This window comes from Coenobita brevimanus, chromosome 72 (genome assembly GCF_032717465.1).
Source record: "Coenobita brevimanus isolate Jiangsu-jjx chromosome 72, ASM3271746v2, whole genome shotgun sequence".
Lineage (NCBI taxonomy): Eukaryota > Metazoa > Arthropoda > Malacostraca > Decapoda > Coenobitidae > Coenobita > Coenobita brevimanus.
Window position 1 is genome coordinate 4,832,501 of NC_137025.1, and position 20,325 is coordinate 4,852,825.

Sequence of the window (20,325 nt, forward strand, 5' to 3'; positions counted from 1 at the left end):
GAGTACACAACATTCCCCCCCCAAGAAGCGATAACAGTTAAAGGTCTATCTAGTGCCAGATGCCATAATCCCGTAAGGGGAGGCCATTTGACTTTAAGTTATTTGTTTTACGGGGAGGGGTACTAACCCTCCTCCAACCCACTTGCTGACATGTAGGTAGCATGTATGGGTTGGTTATATGGTTACCACCCAGTGTTGTAAATGGTTTCTTGGCTTACAGGAAACCATTTGGCTTGTCACTCAATGAAAAGCCACCTGTAAAGGAAAGAAGAGCAATAAGAAAAGATAGGAAAGATGAGTAGGAAGAGAGGAGGGCAGGCACAGAAAAAGAATGGTAAAGGCTAAGGAAGAAGTAGGCAGCACTACATCAAGTGATTGGATGATGGTCGCCTCCACCTACCACCAATGGTTTACCTAGTAAAGCCATGATCTTGTAGGTTTACTTTATCTTAGGTAATATGTCTTAGATACTTTCCCTGTGTAGTACAATACTTAGGTTTTAGAGGCATCTCAAGGGTTGCCCATGAAGGGGGGTGGCGCCCATATGTAATTTTTCCCATAAGTTTATGTATTCACAGTACGCGAATTCCTAGTGCGCGACGTCCTCTGCCGCCCACATAGGCACGTACTAGGGGAATGTACCTGTGTGTACATATATATATATACATAATCCATCCATCCATCATCCAATCCTATGTTGCCCTATGATGACTGTAGGAACCCAGGGCTAGGCAAGTTGGTCTTGACATTTTAAGATGAGAGTGACCAGCCTCACTCACCCCTGAGTGGCATTAGGTGAGCAATAAACCCCAACCACCCCTTGGATATAAACCTTCATTGGCTCAATCCGACTGGAGCGCTGTAATTACTCACTAGACCACCCGGCGCCAAAATCTGGTTATATGGTTACCACCCAGCATAATAAATGGTTTCCTGGTGTACAGGAAACCATTTGGCTTGTCACTCAGTGTAGAGTCACCCACAGGCAGAAGGAAGAGGAAAGAATGAAGGAAAGAAAGACAGAAGAGTGTAAATTCACCTGTAGGCAGAAGGACGAGGAAAGAATGAAGAAAAGACAGAAGAGGATGGAAGGAAAGAAGGATGGAGGAGAGGAAAGGGCAGGCACTCAAGAGCAGCACTACATCGAGTGAGTGGATGGTGAGCGCCTCCACCTACCACGTTTATATATATAAAAGAAGCCTTAATGTTAGGGGTAGGGCTGTGAGAGGCAGATTGAAAAAGACCTGGGACAAGGACATTGTGTGTGACCTCAGGGATTAGGGACTGAATAGGGAAGCTGCCAGAGATGGAGCTGCATGGGGGGCCGCCACTGGGTGACCACGGCTGGCACATGCAAGCATGTTGGAGCCTTTAAGAATGAAACGAAACAAACCGAATGATGTCTTTATAATATATGATATGAATGTCTTTATGATAACTATGAAAACAAAAGCTGAACATGATGAGACATTCAAACAACAAGATTTACAGACAACTAATTACTAAAATATAATCAAATCTGTTTACTGTACTAACTTTTGTCCTGCTGTTCCTTAAATTTGTCTGGGTCAATATTTAGCTTGTCAATGTGGTCCTGAAGCGTGGAGGCCCAAGTGTGGAGCTGGTCCATTATAGCCCAAGGTGTGTTCATGGAGACAGTCAAAAGAACCAAGGTATGTTCTAGGTTGTCACCATCCACAGCATATTCCAGCAATTCTCCATGCACGGGGTCGCCATCCAACACCCACACACTCAGCCTGGTGTGGTCTGTCGGAAAGAGGTTATATCACTGTCAATAACAACTCCCCAACCAACACTCACACATTCAGAAATATGGTATCCCTGGGGATCAGAACAAAAATATAGTGCAAAAACCATCTTTCCCTTTCAGTAGCTAAAATGAATTGAGCCAAGAGACTGGAAATGCTCCCTTCTTATAATGACAGTGGGACTGAGAACTAACCACTCACCACTCGTGCTTCAAACATCCTCTTAGCTCTTAATACAAGAGGACTGTAGTGGTGATTCAAAGTTCAAAAGACATCAAACACTCTCATAAACACCTTCACCTACAGGTAATGTATAAAAGAAAAACTGTTCAAGGAAATTCTCTTTAAGTGCTAGAAACTACAGTAATCTCCGTGACAGGGGACAAAAAATGCTGCCTACATGTTCCTTACAAGTTGTAAGACATTTAGAAGTGGCAACAGTGATGTGGCAGTTATACCTCCCATCCCCCACCTCTACACTGGTGAATGGGTTATGACCACACTGTTCCACAACTATGTTGTAAGAAGCCTTAACATTTTAAAGCAGTGGGCCAGTAAGAGGAGAGAGAGAGAGAGAGAGACTGTACAGCTGTGAGCTGTAACTTTTGTTAATCCTCTATCCCTACCCCTGGCTGAAGAGAAGTCAGAGCCAAAGTTTTACACTAAACAAAGACTCACCGCTCTGTGCCAAGGTAGTACAGTAAACCCTCAAAATATATCAAACAGAGAAGACAGGCTGATAATTTTGTCAAAAGTTTGATACAGCTAATGTTTGTTTGGGGGGATTACAATGACCCCTGGTCTGATTTATATTAGATCTTGTTCAGTGGCTGGAGAACGGACTTCTATGTGCTTAGTTATGTAACAATTTTGTGAGTTCATACTGTGAATCTTGAAGATGTGAAGATAAATATTAAATAAAGTATTTTCAAAAAAAAAAAAAAAAAAAACTCTATTTACCTTCTTTTAGTTTAATGTATCCGTGAACTGTTCGGCAGGCTCACAGAGGCTGATATTGCCTAAGTTTGGGTTAACTGGATTCATTGCACTTTAAAGCACTGCTACTCTACATGTGGAACAGTTTTCAATGACAATGCTACTAATATAACCTGGAGTTTCAAATCACTTACAAGCCTTCGTTCATTGTCATCTGGCTATTACTTACCATTCAGTCCACAGTAGAGGCTGAGGGTGAGAACATACCATAGCTCTCAACTATACCTGCAACTTACTATCCAACCATCCATCATCCAATCCTACGTTGCCCCACGAGGAGTGTTGGAGCCCGGGGCTAGGCAAGTTGGTCCTAACATTTAAGATGAAAGTGACCAACCTCACTCATCCCTGAGTGGCATTACATGAGCAATAAACCCCAAACACCCCTTGAATATAAACCTTCACCGGCTCAATCCGATTGGAGCACTAGAATTACCCACTAAACCACCAGACTGGAGCACCACAATTACCCAATAAACCACCAGACTGGAGCACCACAATTACCCACTAAGCCACCAGCCACCATAATTTGGTTATATGGTTACCACCCAGCATAGTAAATGGTTTCCTGGTGTACAGGAAACCAGTTGGCTTGCCACTCAGTGTAGAGTCACCTAAAGATAGAAGGAACAGGAAAGAATGAAGGAAACAAAGACAAAAGAGGGAGTGTATTTTTTTTTTTTTTTTTTTATAACACAACGGAGGAAGGAAAAACAAATGAGTAAAAAATAAAAATAAAACAATCCATACACCAAATTACTGGCATCCTCCGTTCACAAAATATCTGTAACAGTTAGACTTGAACAGCTGTGGGTTGAAATTTGGAGGGAAACAACTCTGGGGAAGTGAATTCCAGAGAGATGCAGTTAGGGGAATGAAAGAATTCTGATAGGCAAAAGTTCTGCAATATGGCTGAGTGACATTCCAGTCATGAGTGCTACCAGATGCCCGTGTAGCACGAGGGAAGGCATGGAGAGGTGGCACCATGGACGCAACTCAGTCTGAGCATTTGCCAAAAAAATATCTGTAAAATAATGCAAGGGAGGCAACATTCCTTCTTACTTGCAGGGGAGGTAGTTTATATGTAATGACAGGGTTGTTAATGATTCTAACAGCTTTATTCTGAATTTTGTCTAATTGTCTTAATGCAACCTCTCCACAACCATTCCACAAGGGTGAGCAATATTCAAGCTGAGAGCGCACGACTCATAAATTATAGTTAACTGCTCATCGGCAAAGAAGTTATGGACTCTGTACAATAATCCAAGTTTCTTTGAGGTGATTTTAGCAAGTGATCTGACATGAGAGGTCCAGCTGAGGGCACTGTTAAGTGAGACGCCAAGAATTTCAATACTTCTGGAGATGGGAATATTAGTAGCACCGAAGGTAATGTACGAATCTGGCAGTATCTGTCTATTAGTAAACCGTGTATATTTAGTTTTACTAGCATTAAAAGAGACAAGGTTGTTTTGTCCCCATTCACTGATTGTAGATAGATCTTGATTTATGGAGATGGCTGTACTGAGTTGAGAGGTAGAGATATTAGACCTTGTAAATGGGTGTCTAAGTGTGAATGAACTATGTAATGTTGAGTCATCTGCATATGAGTGAATGGGAATGTGGGTGACAGATAAGAGATCATCAATATGAACCAGAAATAGAGTTGGCGCCAGAACTGATCCTTGCGGCACGCCAGCGTTAACTGAGTGGAAATTGGAATATAACATCATCTACTTTTACTCTTATTTTCCTGTCACTAAGATATGAAGAAATCAAAGGAACAAAAGATGTTAGTATAGCAAGGGAGTTTGGATAGCAGGGAACGGTGCCATACTCTGTCGAAAGCTTTAGAGATATCAAGAGCTACTGCATGAGTTTCTCCAAAAAGATCAATTGATTGATGGATGGTATGAGTTAAGAGATTGATCAATGTATGTCACTGGTGGATCTTTTGTGGCGAAAACCATATTGTCTATCACTAATTAAGTTATTGGATTCAAGATGTTTAACAATGTGCTTATTAATTAAAGTTTCAAATACCTTACCAAAAGAAGATGTGACAGCTATTGGTCTGTAATCGGAAGGGTCAGACGAACTTTCTTTCTTCGGAATTGGGTGGATACTGGCTTCTTTCCATGAATTTGGGAATAAAGAAGTACGTATGCATAGTCTGAATAATTTAGCTAGGACAGAGGTATAGTCACCTGTAGGCACAAGGACAAGGAAAAAAATGAAGTAAGGAAAGACGGACGAGGAAGGACGCCTTTAATTGATGTTCCCTTACAGGTCAAACAGACTCTACAACTCCCCATGCAACATAAACATTATTACTCATCTTCCTTTATTTCCCTCTCATCCTCCTTTTTCCTGCATTATTCTTGCTGCATTCCTCCCTCCCTTCCCCCTCCTCAATATTCCCTCTCTCTATCCCATTCATCCTGCAATTATCAATAGCTGTTCTGCCTCTTTTCATACCCAAAGAGGGTCCAAGTCATGCTGAAATACTGTATCTCCACAATAAACATAATTTTTAAATGCAGGTAAAACTACTCCATTCAAATCATGTACTCCTTAGTATCAAAGTATGCTACCCAATGAAATGATCCCAATATCCAGTCACTAACAATCATGTCTTACAAATTCTGAATAGTCAGAATTTTAAATTAACTTCAGATTCAGCACAGGATGGAATGAAAAGGAAATGAACAACTGCAAAAAATGTGGCCCAACTCTAAATGATTACCAAATGGGAGCCTGGTGGACTTGTGGGTTAAGGTGCTCAACCGATTCAGCACAGGATGGAATGAAAAGAGATAAACGACTGCAAAGAATATAGCTCAGCACTAAGTAATTACCAAATGGGTGCCTAGCGGTCTAGTGGGTAAAGGTGCTCAACCTGACTGACCTCTAAAAGTTTACAACTGTAGGATGGCTAGGGTTTATTGCTTACATAATGCCACTAGTAGATGAGCAAATGGGCACTCTCATCTTTATCTATCTATTGCCAGACGCCATAATCCAGTAAGGGGTGGCCATTTGACTCTGAGTTATATGTTTTACGGGGAGGGGCACTAACCCTCCACCAACCAATTTGTTGACAAGTAGGGAGCACGTATGATTTAGTTATATGGTTACCACCCAGTGTTGTAAATGGTTTCTTGGCTTACAGGAAAACATTTGGCTTGTCACTCATTGTAAAGCCACCTGTAAAGGAAAGAAAAGCCTTAAGAGGTGACAGGAAAGATGGGAGAAATAGGAAGAGAGGACAGAAACAGAAAAAGAATAATAAAGGCTAAGGAAGAAATAGGCAGCTCTACATCAAGCGAGTGGATAATGGTAGCCACCACCTACCACCAACTCTCTCATCGTACATGTATGAATTAAGCAGCCTGGCCCCAGGCTTCTACACTCTTAATGGGACAATAAAGGCTTCAATAATAGATGAAAAAAATAAAAAAAAAAGTTAAAATAAGTGACTGTAATATAGCAACTCACTAATGGCCTCTCATGACACCTGTGGATATAAGTTCTTACTGTATCAACACTCTTCCAGTAATGCAGTACAGTACACTGTAAATTATACCACATTAGCTCAGTGTATGTGAGCCAGGGGAAGGGGGGAAAGGGGGACTGAGAATGAGGGGAAGGGCATGTATGAATGGGGATAGTGTGAAATGGAGGGAGGGCAGTCCAGTAATGGAAAAGATGGTAACACGGACGCAAATATTAACTGACCAATCCCTCCAGGATTAAGACATTTGGATACATACGGATAAAATAAATAATCAAATTATTTGACATTAGCTGAAACAGAATACTATATTTGTACTAACCATGAGTGAGTTAATAGTATTAGTATTAACACTATCAGCCTCCCATGCTCACTCTCAGATGAATAAAACCATTTGGTATTAGCTGGAATAGACTATTATAGCTGCCCCAGCCTCAAAGTTTAACAAATTCACATAAGCCTCCATTCAACATAGGATGGTCAAAAGAGGATTTCTAACTGGAAAAACAAGGTCGCAGTGCTGTAACTGACAAACAAATGTGGCACAAGAATTTAAAAATTGGCCAATTAAACAGGTTCAAGCTTTCATTGACGGTCTTCTGTGACACCTGTGAATAAATTACTGGATATGTTCTTACTGTATATCAGGTAATGAGAGTTACCATGACCCACTAATGGATGGGAAAACCCCAGTATTTTATTTCAACTAAAACATGATTTTATTCAACTGAGTGTGAGATATCAATTGTGTTGTACAAATGCCTGGCCTTAGGAAACAAAATGTTTACTTATGTCCAGTGTCAGATACTGTATATCACAAAAATCCATCACCATCATCACCACCTATACAGTGGCTGGTTGCTGTCAGATGCTGTGTTGCTTTCTAGACCTGCAAAGGTATTCTTACACAATCAGGTTTACTAGCACCTCTGTTAAATTGATTTTTTTTCCTATTACACTTCACTATTTTCTATTATGTTATGTATATCTTTGTAATATGGACTGAGCTGGCATAAATTACAAACAACACAACACTGATGTCTATCTATCTATTGCCAGACACCTCAATCCCGTTTGGGGTGGCCACAAACAAATCGCCTCCAAGTCGCCCTGTCCCCTGCCATTTCACTGCCCTGCTCCCAACTCACACCCCCCTCTCTCATATACCTCTCCACCCCATCCCTCCATCTCATCCTCGGCCTCCCCCTCCCTCTTCCCCCCTCCACCTCACTCACATACACACTCTTCATCAGTCTTTCACCCTCCATTCTCTTCACATGGCCAAACCACCTCAGTGTGTTCCTCATAACGCTTCCTATCACATCCACATCCACACCACAACGCTCCTTTATATCCTCATTCGTCAGCCAGTCTCTCCATGTGCCTCCACAGGCTCCACTTAAATAACTCATTTCCACTGCTCTCACTCTTGACTTGTGTCCTTCCAACAACATCCAAGCTTCACTTCCATACGTTAGAGCTGGTATCACAATACTGTCATGTAGTAACTTTTTTTACTTCCATGCTCACTTCCCTGTTTCTTATCACTGCTTTCAAAGAACCAGCAACCTTTCTTCCCTGCTGTACCTTTTCAAGCACTTCACCTTCCAAACCTCCATCCTTACTCATCACACTACCCACGTACTTAAACGTACTCACATTTTCCAATTCCTCACCATCCAACCTCGCTGTACATTCACTGACTTCACCCCTCTCAAAGACCATCACTTTACTCTTCCCTACATTCACCTTTAGATTCCGTTTCTTACACACTCTCCAAAACTCATCCACCAAGCCTTGCAGCTCCCCTTCGTCTTCACTCAACAACACAGTATCATCTGCAAACAACAGTACAGGGAGTTTCCAAACACTATCCTCTCTCACCAGGGCCACTCCAACATCCACTACCCTACCTTGTACCTCTTTTATTACCCCATCCATGTACAGACTGAACAACCATGGAGACATGACACGTCCCTGTTTCAACCCAACTTTCAAAGAGAAAAATTCACTTAGTTCACTATCCACACGCACTGCAGCCTTCGCACCATTGTACATACTCTTCACAGCATTCAACAACTTCCCATCTACTCCATATATTCTTAACACTTTCCACAATCCTTGTCTATCCACCCTGTCATATGCTTTCTCCAAATCCATGAAAGCCGCATACAACTTCTTTCCCTTCTCTAGAAACTTTTCCACTAAGGATCTAAGAATGAATATCTGATCTACACGACCTCTTCCCTTCCTAAAGCCTCCCTGTTCTTCTCCAACTAATTTCCTCTGTTCTTTCTCTAACTCTGTCAATAAGTATCCTACCATACACTTTTCCTATTATACTAAGAAGACAAATCCCCCTATGATTACCACACACTTCTTTTTCCCCTTTTCTTTTGTACAAGGGAATAATTATACCTGACTTCCAATCCTCCGGGACTCTACCTTCCTCCCAGGCCAATCTGCACATCTTCCACATCCATTCTACTACTATCTCTCCCCCATGCTTCAGCATTTCACCACACACTCCATCAATTGCTGGGGCTTTCCCCGATTTAACTTTCTTCATTGCTTCCACAACTTCTATCCTACTGATTTCTTCCTGTCTTCTCACCTCCCTCCTTCTCCCAGCCATTCCCCATCCACTTATACTCGCATTACTTCCATCCTCAATGTTCAACAATTCCTTAAAGTGTTCTCTCCATCTGCTCATTTTTTCTTCCTTCTCCACTAGTAATCTACCATTTTTATCTTTCACTCCCCTGCTAACTTCACTTCCACCCTATCTTGCTCTTTTCACCTCTTTCCAGAACATTTTCTTACAGTCCCTCCACTTTACGCTAAAATTCCTTCCAAATTCCTCATCCTCTCTCTTCTTACTCTCTCTTACTAATCTTTTCACCTCTCTCTTTCTTTCTACATATAACTCTCTCTTCCGCCTCTCAACTTCTTCCATGCCCCTATTTCTTATCCATTCATTGTATGCTTTCTTCTTTTGTGCCACAGCCTGTCTCACCTCTTCAGTCCACCACGCTGTTCCTTGCACCCCCCTCTGTCTTCTCTTCCTTCCATACACCACATCACATGCACTGATGTGCCATATGCAAAAAAAAAAAAGCTAACCTAACAAGACTATGAGCACTGGCAAGTGTTTGCAATACTGTTCAGTTTAGCCTCAGTCTTAACTGCACTATAACGGCAATTCAATCTCCCAGATATGAAAAGTTCATTCAGTATTGGGGGCTCAAAGATGGATGAATAAAGAATAGATGACTCATGGTTTTCACTGAGTTAATTAACACCATAAGCCTAAACAGTTCCTAGAGTCATCAGTTGCAATGTGCCCATAGTTATAATTTTAGCAGGCTCACTTGGCTTTTCATATCTTGTTTTAAAAGTAATTTTCATTTTTTTTTTTTTTTTTTAAAGACATAACTGTCCAGTGACACTCTGCTATCCGATATTACTGAAACCAGAATTTTTAAGGTGTGGCAACTACAGTGTGGGAGTTAGTGGAAATGCCAGTCATCCAGTCATGTTCCTCACAAATCTCTCGGGGATTTATTCTTGTCATTTTAAGAAGCCTTCTAGCCTATAAGAATTACTGACTGGATAAAAGATATACAAGACTTTTCCAGTACGCCAGGAAACCATTTACTAAGTTAGGTGGCAACCATATAACAAATTAGGGTGCCTGGTGGTTTAGTAGGTAATTAAGGTGCTCCAATCGGATTGAGCCTGTGCAAGTTTCTATAACCAAGGGGTGGTTGGAGTTTACTCCTCATGTACTGCCACTCAGGGATGAGTGAGGCTTGTCACTTTCATCTTAAATGCCAGGACCAACTTGCCTAGCCCCAGGCTCCTACACTCCTCATGGGTCAACACAGGATTAGATGATGATGATGGTATGGACATAGTCAAGTAATCAACTGTCAAGGTTTTGCTTAGGTATACCATTACTGCTAAAATACCAATTCTAATGTACAGGGTAAAGACAATGAACTGTGAGTATTATGAGGCAATCCTTCCATCAAACAACTGTTCCACTGGTCCAACTAGGGAGCAATTACCTTACCTACAGTATACAATCAGCATTTCAATAAAAAGTGGAGAACTGTACAACATCACTGTGCAATAGTTTACAAAAACTTCGTTGTCGTTGTTGTTGTTAATGAACCCTACTCTGTCTTGTTGAGCAGACCTAACAATTGCAACAACCCCTTCAAGGCTGTCTTGTGCAGTGAACCAATGTTCCCTTACAGATGACAGTGCCTCGCCTGGAAAAGTGTGGGGGTTTGGTTCTCAACAGACATCACATTTGCATCTCTCCATCCAATGAACAGAGGCAAAATAGCAAGCTCCGCCTTAGCCCACGATCTGGTTACAATGCATATGGTTACCATCCAGCATTGTAAACTATTTCCTGGGTTATAAGAAACCATTAGGTTTGTCACTCAGTGTACAATCATGGAAAAAAGATTAGTAAAAAGTGACAGGTAGGAGAGAGATGAGTAGGAAAAGGGGAGGGCAGACACAGAATCACACCAAATGACTAGATACTGATCACAACCATCATATAGCTTGGTACATCATGACAGCATTATTTTTGCTTTGTGTATTAACTCATCAGACAGGTACAACTTAATGGGATACAAATATTGAAAGGGCAGTCCAGGAAGAAATAACATGGCGAGAGTGGATGCACAAAGTGGTTCAAATGAATGAAAATGGAAATATACTGGGAGTAATAATGATGTGAAGTTACTAAAGGGGAGAGAGAGAGAGAATGATAATCTTGGAAGAAAAGTGAAAAAGAACTATTATGAAAATTGGACACTATTTTGGAATGGTGTGCAAAAATATAGAACTGAGGGTAGAAAACAGAGTGAATGTGGAAGAATAATAACAAACAGATGTGAAGAAGGAGCACAAGGAAGAATATTTTGAAACGCTAATGAATGGAAATGAGGGCAAAGTGGTAGTAGCCTATACAAAACTGGGTATTTTTAGTGTGCAGAAAAAAGAATACTGCTAGAAAATGTAACACTGACACAAGTGAAGAGTGTCATTCAACAAATATGGGAAGTCATCAAGTGTACATGAGAAGCAAACAAAGCTAGTAAGCATAGTGCAGAAACTGAAATGAAGTGTTTGGTGGATGCATGTAAAACAGTTTAGATGAGTAAATGTGTATCAGTAGAGCAGAAGAAAGCTGTGACTGTGCCACTGAACAAAAAATAAAGGTTGATCAAAGTGAATGTAAAATATAGTGTGGTATATGTTTAGTGAGTATTGTGGGTAAGGTATATAAAAGAATAATCACATACAGTAGTGCAATCACAACTAAGGTATAGTTTTCAATAATTTAACCCAAACAAAACTGCAACCCCCTGGGGGTAGGGGGTTTTTTCAAGAATACTCCCCCAGTATCCCTGCTTGTCGTAAAAGGCGACTAAAAGGGTTGGCGGAGGGTTAGTGCCCCTCCCCGGAGAACAACTAACTAAAAAAACAAACAAGAAGCCTCGGACAAGGACTGACCAAACGATGATGACCCATGACTGGACAAAGGACTTGGTAATGGCTACATGGAATGTAAGAGAAGCGAATGATGAGGTGAAAGAGAGTGAGATTGTCCAGGTGCTTGAGGGTGCGAAAGTGGATGTATGTGGAATAACTGAAACAAAATGGAGAGGAGAAAGTGTGAGAGAATGGGAGTATGGATGGGGTATATGTGCAAGAGTAGGTGAGAATGAGAGGGAAAAGGAAGGAGTATGTATAGTTGTGAGTAAAAGATGGAAGAAGAGCATAAGACAATATGGATCAGTTGGGTCAAAGATTGTGTGGGTAAAGTTGAAAGATGGAATACAAATGTGGGCGACTGAGTGTGTGTATGCGCCAATGCAAGATCGTGCTAGAGGAGTGAGAGAAGAATTCTGGACAAATGTAGAAGTGTGCATGGTAAAGTTTGGTAGGAATGAGAGAGTGTTTTTGATCGGTGATATGAATGGTAAAGTTGGGAATGTGAAGGTGGATGGAATAGTTGGTGAGTGGGGTGTGCCTGCTGAGATAGATGAGAATGGCAGTGCATTAGTGGACATTTGTGCTGGGAGGGGCTTGGTGATAGCCAATACCCTCTTCAGGCATAAAATGATCCACAGGTATACATGGCGAGTGATGAGAAGGGTGGGTGGTGAACTGAATGAAAGGAAGGCAATGATTGATTATGTGTGCGTGGATGAAAGGATGCGAAGATGTGTAATGGATGCAAGAGCTTATAGAGGTTGGGGGAGTGGACTTTCTGACCACTACTTGGTGGTGGCCAGAATTAGGATTCAAGATGGAGGAACAGAAGAAGGGAAAGACAGGAGGAAGGAGTAGTTGCAAGGAGAGTGGAAGGTTACAAGAGGATGAGAAAAATGCAGAGTATAAGAGAGAAGTGGAGGAACGATTGGGCAAATATGAATTGGAGCAGATGGGGGACGTGGAAGGTGTGTAGGATATTTACAGAAGAAATATGTGCAGCATGTGATGTGGTGTGTGGAAGGAAGAGAAGACGGAGGGGGGTGTAAGGAACAGCGTGGTGGACTGAAGAGGTGAGACAGGCTGTGGCACAAAAGAAGAAAGCATACAATGAATGGATGAGAAATAGGGGTGCGGAAGAAGTTGAGAGGCGGAAGAGAGAGTTATATGCAGAAAGAAAGAGAGTGGTGAAAAGATTAGTAAGAGAGAGTAAGAAGAGAGTGGATGAGGAATTTGGAAGGAATTTGAGTGTAAAGTGGGGGGACTGTAAGAAAATTTTCTGGAAAGAGGTGAAAAAAGCAAGACAGGGTGGAAGTGAAGTTAGCAGGGGAGTGAAAGATAAAAATGGTAGATTACTAGTGGAGAAAGAAGAAAAAGTGAGCAGATGGAGAGAACACTTTAAGGAATTGTTGAACATAGAGGATGGAAGTAATGCGAGTATAAGTGGATGGGGAATGGCTGGGAGAAGGAGGGAGGTGAGAAGACAGGAAGAAATCAGTAGGATAGAAGTTGTGGAAGCAATGAAGAAAGTTAAATCGGGGAAAGCCCCAGCAATTGATGGAGTGTGTGGTGAAATGCTGAAGCATGGGGGAGAGATAGTAGTAGAATGGATGTGGAAGATGTGCAGATTGGCCTGGGAGGAAGGTAGAGTCCCGGAGGATTGGAAGTCAGGTATAATTATTCCCTTGTACAAAAGAAAAGGGGAAAAAGAAGTGTGTGGTAATCATAGGGGGATTTGTCTTCTTAGTATAATAGGAAAAGTGTATGGTAGGATACTTATTGACAGAGTTAGAGAAAGAACAAAGAAATTAGTTGGAGAGGAACAGGGAGGCTTTAGGAAGGGAAGAGGTCGTGTAGATCAGATATTCATTCTTAGATCCTTAGTGGAAAAGTTTCTAGAGAAGGGAAAGAAGTTGTATGCGGCTTTCATGGATTTGGAGAAAGCATATGACAGGGTGGATAGACAAGGATTGTGGAAAGTGTTAAGAATATAAGGAGTAGATGGGAAGTTGTTGAATGCTGTGAAGAGTGTGTACAATGGTGCAAAGGCTGCAGTGTGTGTGGATGGTGAACTAAGTGAATTTTTCTCTTTGAAAGTTGGGTTGAAACAGGGACGTGTCATGTCTCCATGGTTGTTCAATCTGTACATGGATGGGGTAATAAAAGAGGTACAAGATAGGGTAGTGGATGTTGGTGTGGCCCTGGTGAGAGGGGATAGTGTTTGGAAACTCCCTGTACTGTTGTTTGCAGATGATACTGTGTTGTTGAGTGAAGACGAAGGGGAGCTGCAATGCTTGGTGGATGAGTTTGGGAGAGTGTGTAAGAAACGGAATCTAAAGGTGAATGTAGGGAAGAGTAAAGTGATGGTCTTTGAGAGAGGTGAAGTCAGTGAATGTACAGCGAGGTTGGATGGTGAGGAATTGGAAAATGTGAGTACGTTTAAGTACGTGGGTAGTGTGATGAGTAAGGATGGAGGTTTGGAGGGTGAAGTGCTTGAAAGGGTACAGCAGGGAAGAAAGGTTGCTGGTTCTTTGAAAGCGGTGATAAGAAACAGGGAAGTGAGCATGGAAGTGAAAAAGTTACTACATGACAGTACAGTATTGTGATACCAACTCTAACGTATGGAAGTGAAGCTTGGACGTTGTTGGAAGGACACAAGTCAAGAGTGAGAGCAGTGGAAATGAGTTATTTAAGAGGAGCCTGTGGAGTCACATGGAGAGACAGGCTGACGAATGAGGATATAAAGGAGCGTTGTGGTGTGGATGTAGACGTGATAGGAAGCGTTATGAGGAACACACTGAGGTGGTTTGGCCATGTGGAGGGTGAAAGACTGACGAAGAGAGTGTATGTGAGTGAGGTGGAGGCCAAAGATGAGATGGAGGGATGGGGTGGAGAGGTATATGAGAGAGGGAGGTGTGAGTTGGGAGCAGGGCAGTGAAATGGCGGGGGACAAGGCGACTTGGAGGTGATTTGTTTGTGGCCACCCCAAACGGGATTGAGGCGTCTGGCAATAGATAGATAGAAAACTGCAACTTTTCTTCAGGTATCTGAAGTAGCCACAATAATTGAGCATGTTCTACAACTTAAAAGTTGTTTAACTGATACGGTTGTCCAGTCACCATATACTGTGTTAGGAAGGCTTCAAATGTCCTCGTCTTTTTTTCACAGAAAAAGTAATGAAGCTTTGTTAGTGACGCATGTTAGTTCAGCAACCAGTGACATACAGTACTTAACATCTACTTTTAACACTCAATCTTAAACTGCAGTGGTCAAAAAGTCTCAAAAATGTTTGGGCAATTAATCTTATGTTAAACAGAACTAAATTAGCTACCCTTTTACCCAGAAACCAGGAGTAAGTCTTTTCACCTAAAACCGTCTCAAACAACAAATGAAACTGTGCACTCACCGTCTCTGTATTCATCTCTGACATCTATATATGCATACTCCAACCCAGAGCCTTTCTTGGGGTCTTCGTTCCCTTGAAGTTTGGCGATCAGAGTGGTCTTGCCCGATTCATTGTCACCTACAGGTTTATGCATACCACTTAATTACATGTCTCATCATCATCCTGCATCTTATTCTCACATACTGTACGATACTAAACATTCAAATCAACCATCACATTTTGTAGCTCACACATCATACAAAACTTTCTGAAAAAGTTACTGTACCTGCAAAATACTTTCTCAGTTTAAATGAAAATGGACAAAAAAGGCAAGTGTTTGGAATATATGAACATCAAGTGCACAGCAAGTAAGTACCAATTCCATACTGTGCCTGTCTGTGTATCGACGGAACTGATTTCACTTCCACACTAAAGTCATTCTATTTTATGAAGGCAGTTTGGGTGGGGCGCTCTGGGACCTCACTCTGTTAGCTCTGTTGTCACATTGTCGCCACACTTGTGCTCTCTCTCTCTCTCTCTCTCGCTCTCTCATATTTATATTAACTACTACTAATTGTATTTTCTTTATTTTTCTCTTGTTTTCGACTTTTTTTCCACACCAACCCTGAGGTAAAAGTCTATAGGTACGTTTTTTTTTTTTTTTCCCATGGCGGGAGACTGACCGAGTATGACCCGCTCACGCAGGGCTATCCCTCATGTCACCACCTGACAACATCGCAAAAGCAACCCTGACAAGTCTTATGAGATTTATACTATATTATAGCTTTTTTATTGAATTACATCTATACAGAGTGTTTGAAATTCATTTATAAGTTGTTACTAGCTTAAAATAGGAGAGTGAGAGAGAGAGAGAGGTGAGCAAAAATAATTACACGTGTGTTGGCGGCTATGTGACAACAGAGCTAACAGTGTGAGGTCCCAGATCGCCACACCCAAACTGCCTTCATAAAATAGAACGACTGTAAGACCTTCCATGATGCTAATCTCTAACACACTAGCACTTAAATATGCAGCTGAAGTGGGCGAAGCCATCAACTTGGCCTGGTGATGACACAGCAATGCAACTGCCATCTGCATTCCAACTCTAAATGGTAAACTGCAGTAATGTACGGTACTTAACTTGGTAGCTATCTTCTATATTTCATAGCAAATGACAATAAGCACAATTATATCCACCTTACAACATTGTAATACCATACTGTATAGTAGCAATCTTGAAAGTGAACCCTCATTTAAAAAAAAAAAAAAACAGTCCTGTAAATCAAGAACACAGTTTAAGAGAAAAAGAAAACCACAATAACTTACAATTTAGCATTAACATGATGGCCAGAACTATGCCTTGCATGTCAAACTGCAAGTACACGCACCCATCAATTTTTAAGGAGACAATAAACATTATTTCCATAATAATAATAATACAATACAGTACTGTATTTGCCCCCCAAAAATGCTTCTGTAACTGATGTGATATATATATAGCCAACTATTGGGTCATGTTGTGCTGTTTATGGCACAGGTCACAAGTAGTTCATTATGGTCCAATATGAGAAGTTTAGTAAGTAAATGAAAATTATAGTGCATAAAGGGCTAAAACAGTGTCATTTCAGTTAATCTGTTTAAAGTGCTTTGTACACACTTAGTACTTACTGAACTTGTTCAGATAAGAAAAAATTCCATCCAGTCAAGGGTCAAAAAGGAGTTTGATATATAAGGTTAATGTTGGCAACATCTTAACACCTACACCTATACTGTAATGTCCAATGAAACACTGGTACCCAAATTATACATACCTAAAACAAGAACCGACTTGTATGATGGTAGTTTGTTGCGTTCACTTGATTGTACCTCACCTAAGATCTTCTTCCTGCAAATGTATGAACATGTCACTAACATACAGAAACAAAGGAAAACAACAGAACAGTGAACTGGATCTTCCCCTATGAGGAGGCGACAGCCAGAATTTACGATTCCTTATGCTAGCCAAGCACAAACTAGGAAGGCGTTTGTAGTAACAGTGAAGCATGTGAGTCATAAGGTTGTACTGTACACTATTTGTTATGTTAAAATCACTGGTATCAATCATGAGATTAACAGGGCAATGATACTATCTATCTATAGCCCGACGCCCTAATCCCGCAAAAGGGTGGCCGCAGACAAAATGCCTCCAAGACGCTCTGTCTCCCACCATTTGACTACTCTCCCCGCAACTCAACCCCCCCTCCCTCATATACCTCTCTACTCCATCCCTCCACCTCATCCTTGGTCTAGCCTTCCCTCTCCCTCCCTCCACCTCACCTACATACACCCTCTTAGTCAGTCTTTCATTCTCCATTCTCTTCACATGTCCAAGTGATACACATATACAAATACACTTGTGCTTAAATGAGCCATACTGGTATGCGGACTGGTGTGAGGGGTCAAGGAAGGAGATGCACAGTAATTTCTTCAAGTGATACTGTAAGACTTTTATAAAAACAAACATCTTCAGTTTTATCCTGTCAGTGTTAAGACAAAAGAAAATGTTTTCCATAACATTCAAATTACTCTGGTGGCATCTTATTATCAGAATGATATTCCTTATCCTGAGCACCACTTAAAATCAAGGCACAGTATATATGCTGCAATGAACCGGGTGATATGTTAGGATACTGGTCACTCCCACTTCTCTATCTCAAGCTGGTCACAACCATACTGTACATACTCCAAACGCGCTACAAGACTCACTTCCCCTCAGATATACGCTTCTCTAGTCCCGTTTTCCTCAGAAATAAGTAAATATGACGGCTTTCATGGGTAAATAGTTCAGATGTTTGAGAGGGGTGGAATGTGATGTCAACAAGACCGCTCCCACCAACATCACATCGACCCTTTTGCAAACATTCCCTGACCATCTACACCGTCCCTCACGGCCACACTTCTTCTTCAGCACCTCAGGAACTTACCACAAGTTCTCTTTTTCCTCTGCCTTCTCTTTTCGGAGATCGGAAAGCCCAGAGAGGGCTGACCTTTCCCCACTGAACGCCATGTTGTCATGACCAAAACTACGTTCCAATAATGTCAGATACAACAGATGCTATAGACGACTGAATCTCTCCCTTTTTCAATCTTACAAAACAAATACATGTAATCTATACACGCTCTTGCAAAAAGTAATAGTATCAAATACTATAATATGTACTATTTAGCTATATGTGTGAGAATATTATAAACTCTATAGTTTTCAGGGCACTCATTACTCGTGACAGTATGAAACAGACTCAAAAATATCATATGCTTCAAATATAGTGCAGTTAACTGGCTCTACTGATGAAATATATCGTCTTGGGAATGTGGCAGTAATTCACTTTCTAGTACATAATGAAACGATAAGTAGTGGTGAATGTTTTGCATCATCGGCAATTTGAAGTATGACGTCATGTGCCCTCCGGTGAGTCACTCTGGCTGCCGTCACCTGTGATCCATTCATAAGGGGGTGGCTTCCTCCTGCGATTTGACCTGTACAATGTGATTTCTGACATCGTAGAAGTCGGATATTCACTATGAGTTTACAGACTGGACTGGAGACGATTTTGATGACAACGAAATGGACTTAAACTTCGTTCCATATGGCTGCCTTCGATTAATATAAGGCAAAGTATTACTCTTTATAGAAAGAAGCTGTGAAGGACAATTTATGACTGCACAGGCCGTAAAGATTTCTAGTTAGCTTAAATGAACCTTGCAATAAAATCATGCACATGAAAAAGAAGCCCCACAAAATGCGAGGAGGGCGTAAGAGGGTTGGGCGACAAGGTGCGCCTGCATTACATGTGCGTATGTGCATCCTCTGCTGCACACACACACGCACACACACTGGGAGTGGTTGTTCGCTGGTGTGAGTGTGCGTCACTTGTTGGACTGCAGCAGACAGGTGTTTTAGTCATGCGCTGTTCCTCTATGAAGTGGTGCATTAAGGGCAGTAGTACATTTCGTCACTGGAATTTTTGATGTGGGTGAAGTGAAATGAGGGAAAGCGTTGGTGTGAGGTGAGGGCAGAGTTATGTGCGGGTGAAAGTGATATAAGGCGTGGATGTGGCGCGTGGGTGCTGCTCGGGTGAGGTGAGGCTATGTGTGGGTGTGAATGACAGGTGTAAACAAGTGTGAGTGCAAATGTGAAGTGTGAACAAATGTGGATGTGGGTGAAAGCAGGTGTCTGTGTGAGGGTGAGGGTAGGTGTGGGTGGGTGTAAGGGTGAGGTTTGGTGTTGGTGAAACTGAGGGCAGAGGTGGGTAGGTGTGAGGAGGGCAGGTGTGCGTGAGAGTGAGGGCAGGTGTGTGGGGGGAAGACAGGTGTAGGTGGCATTCACGCAGGAAAAATTTTCAAAAGGTCATCAGGAATTTAGATACTTCCGATTCATTGAGAGAGAGCGAGAGAGAGAGTGTTAGTAATCAGAAACTGTAGGCTACAGGGTGCTAGATATGCAGTCCTGCTATTACAGTTCTTAATACACTGAGATGGTTTGGACATGTGGAGAGAATGGAGAATGAAAGACTGACTAAGAGGGTGTATGTAGGTGAGGTGGAGGGAGGGGGAGGGAGGGGCAGACCGAGGATGAGGTGGAGGGATGGAGTTGAGAGGTATATGAGGGAGGGGGGGGGGTGAGTTGGAGGGAGGGTAGTCAAATGGTGGGTGACAGAGCGACTTGGAGACGTTTTGTCTGCGGCCACCCTTTGCGGGATTAGGGCGTCGGGCTATAGATATATAGATAGATAGATAGAATTATCCTTTAACCTTTACCTCTCTCTCTCTCTCTCTCTCTCTCTCTCTCTCTCTCTTTCATTTCAAGGCTTACATGCTCCACATTCTACTAGCACATGACTCGCAGATCTCTCAGTTCATCCTCTTAACATGCTCCAAACGTATCTTTTACCATATTTCACGTCCTCTCAGTTTTAGTCCCATATTCCGTCCTTGCCTTAAATAACACCTTCAATTCCAGTTCTCCGATATAGAGGCCTTCAGTTCCCGGGTTATTTATTTATATGTTTATTTACTTATTTATTTACATCCCAGTTTAAATATTACCCACTGAAAATTAGAAAACTAAAAAAGAATAAAACTTTGAATTCGCGCCTGTGTCGCAC

The 20,325-nt window shown here is 41.7% G+C and overlaps 1 protein-coding gene across 2 annotated transcripts in view; it reads right to left on the minus strand.

Annotated features, from left to right (window-relative positions):
• Dlic (dynein light intermediate chain) overlaps positions 1-18,238 on the minus strand; it is an 83,512-nt gene extending 65,274 nt beyond the window's left edge. For both annotated transcript variants that reach the window (XM_080278050.1, XM_080278051.1), the window contains exons 1-4: positions 18,145-18,238; positions 16,993-17,066; positions 15,203-15,319; positions 1,537-1,767 (exon numbers count right to left, since the gene is read on the minus strand). In XM_080278050.1, the coding sequence (XP_080134176.1) occupies positions 1,537-1,767; positions 15,203-15,319; positions 16,993-17,066; positions 18,145-18,227 (505 nt within the window). In that variant the 5' untranslated portion in view covers positions 18,228-18,238. The remainder of the gene's footprint in view (positions 1-1,536; positions 1,768-15,202; positions 15,320-16,992; positions 17,067-18,144) is intronic.
• Between the last annotated feature and the right edge of the window lie 2,087 nt (positions 18,239-20,325).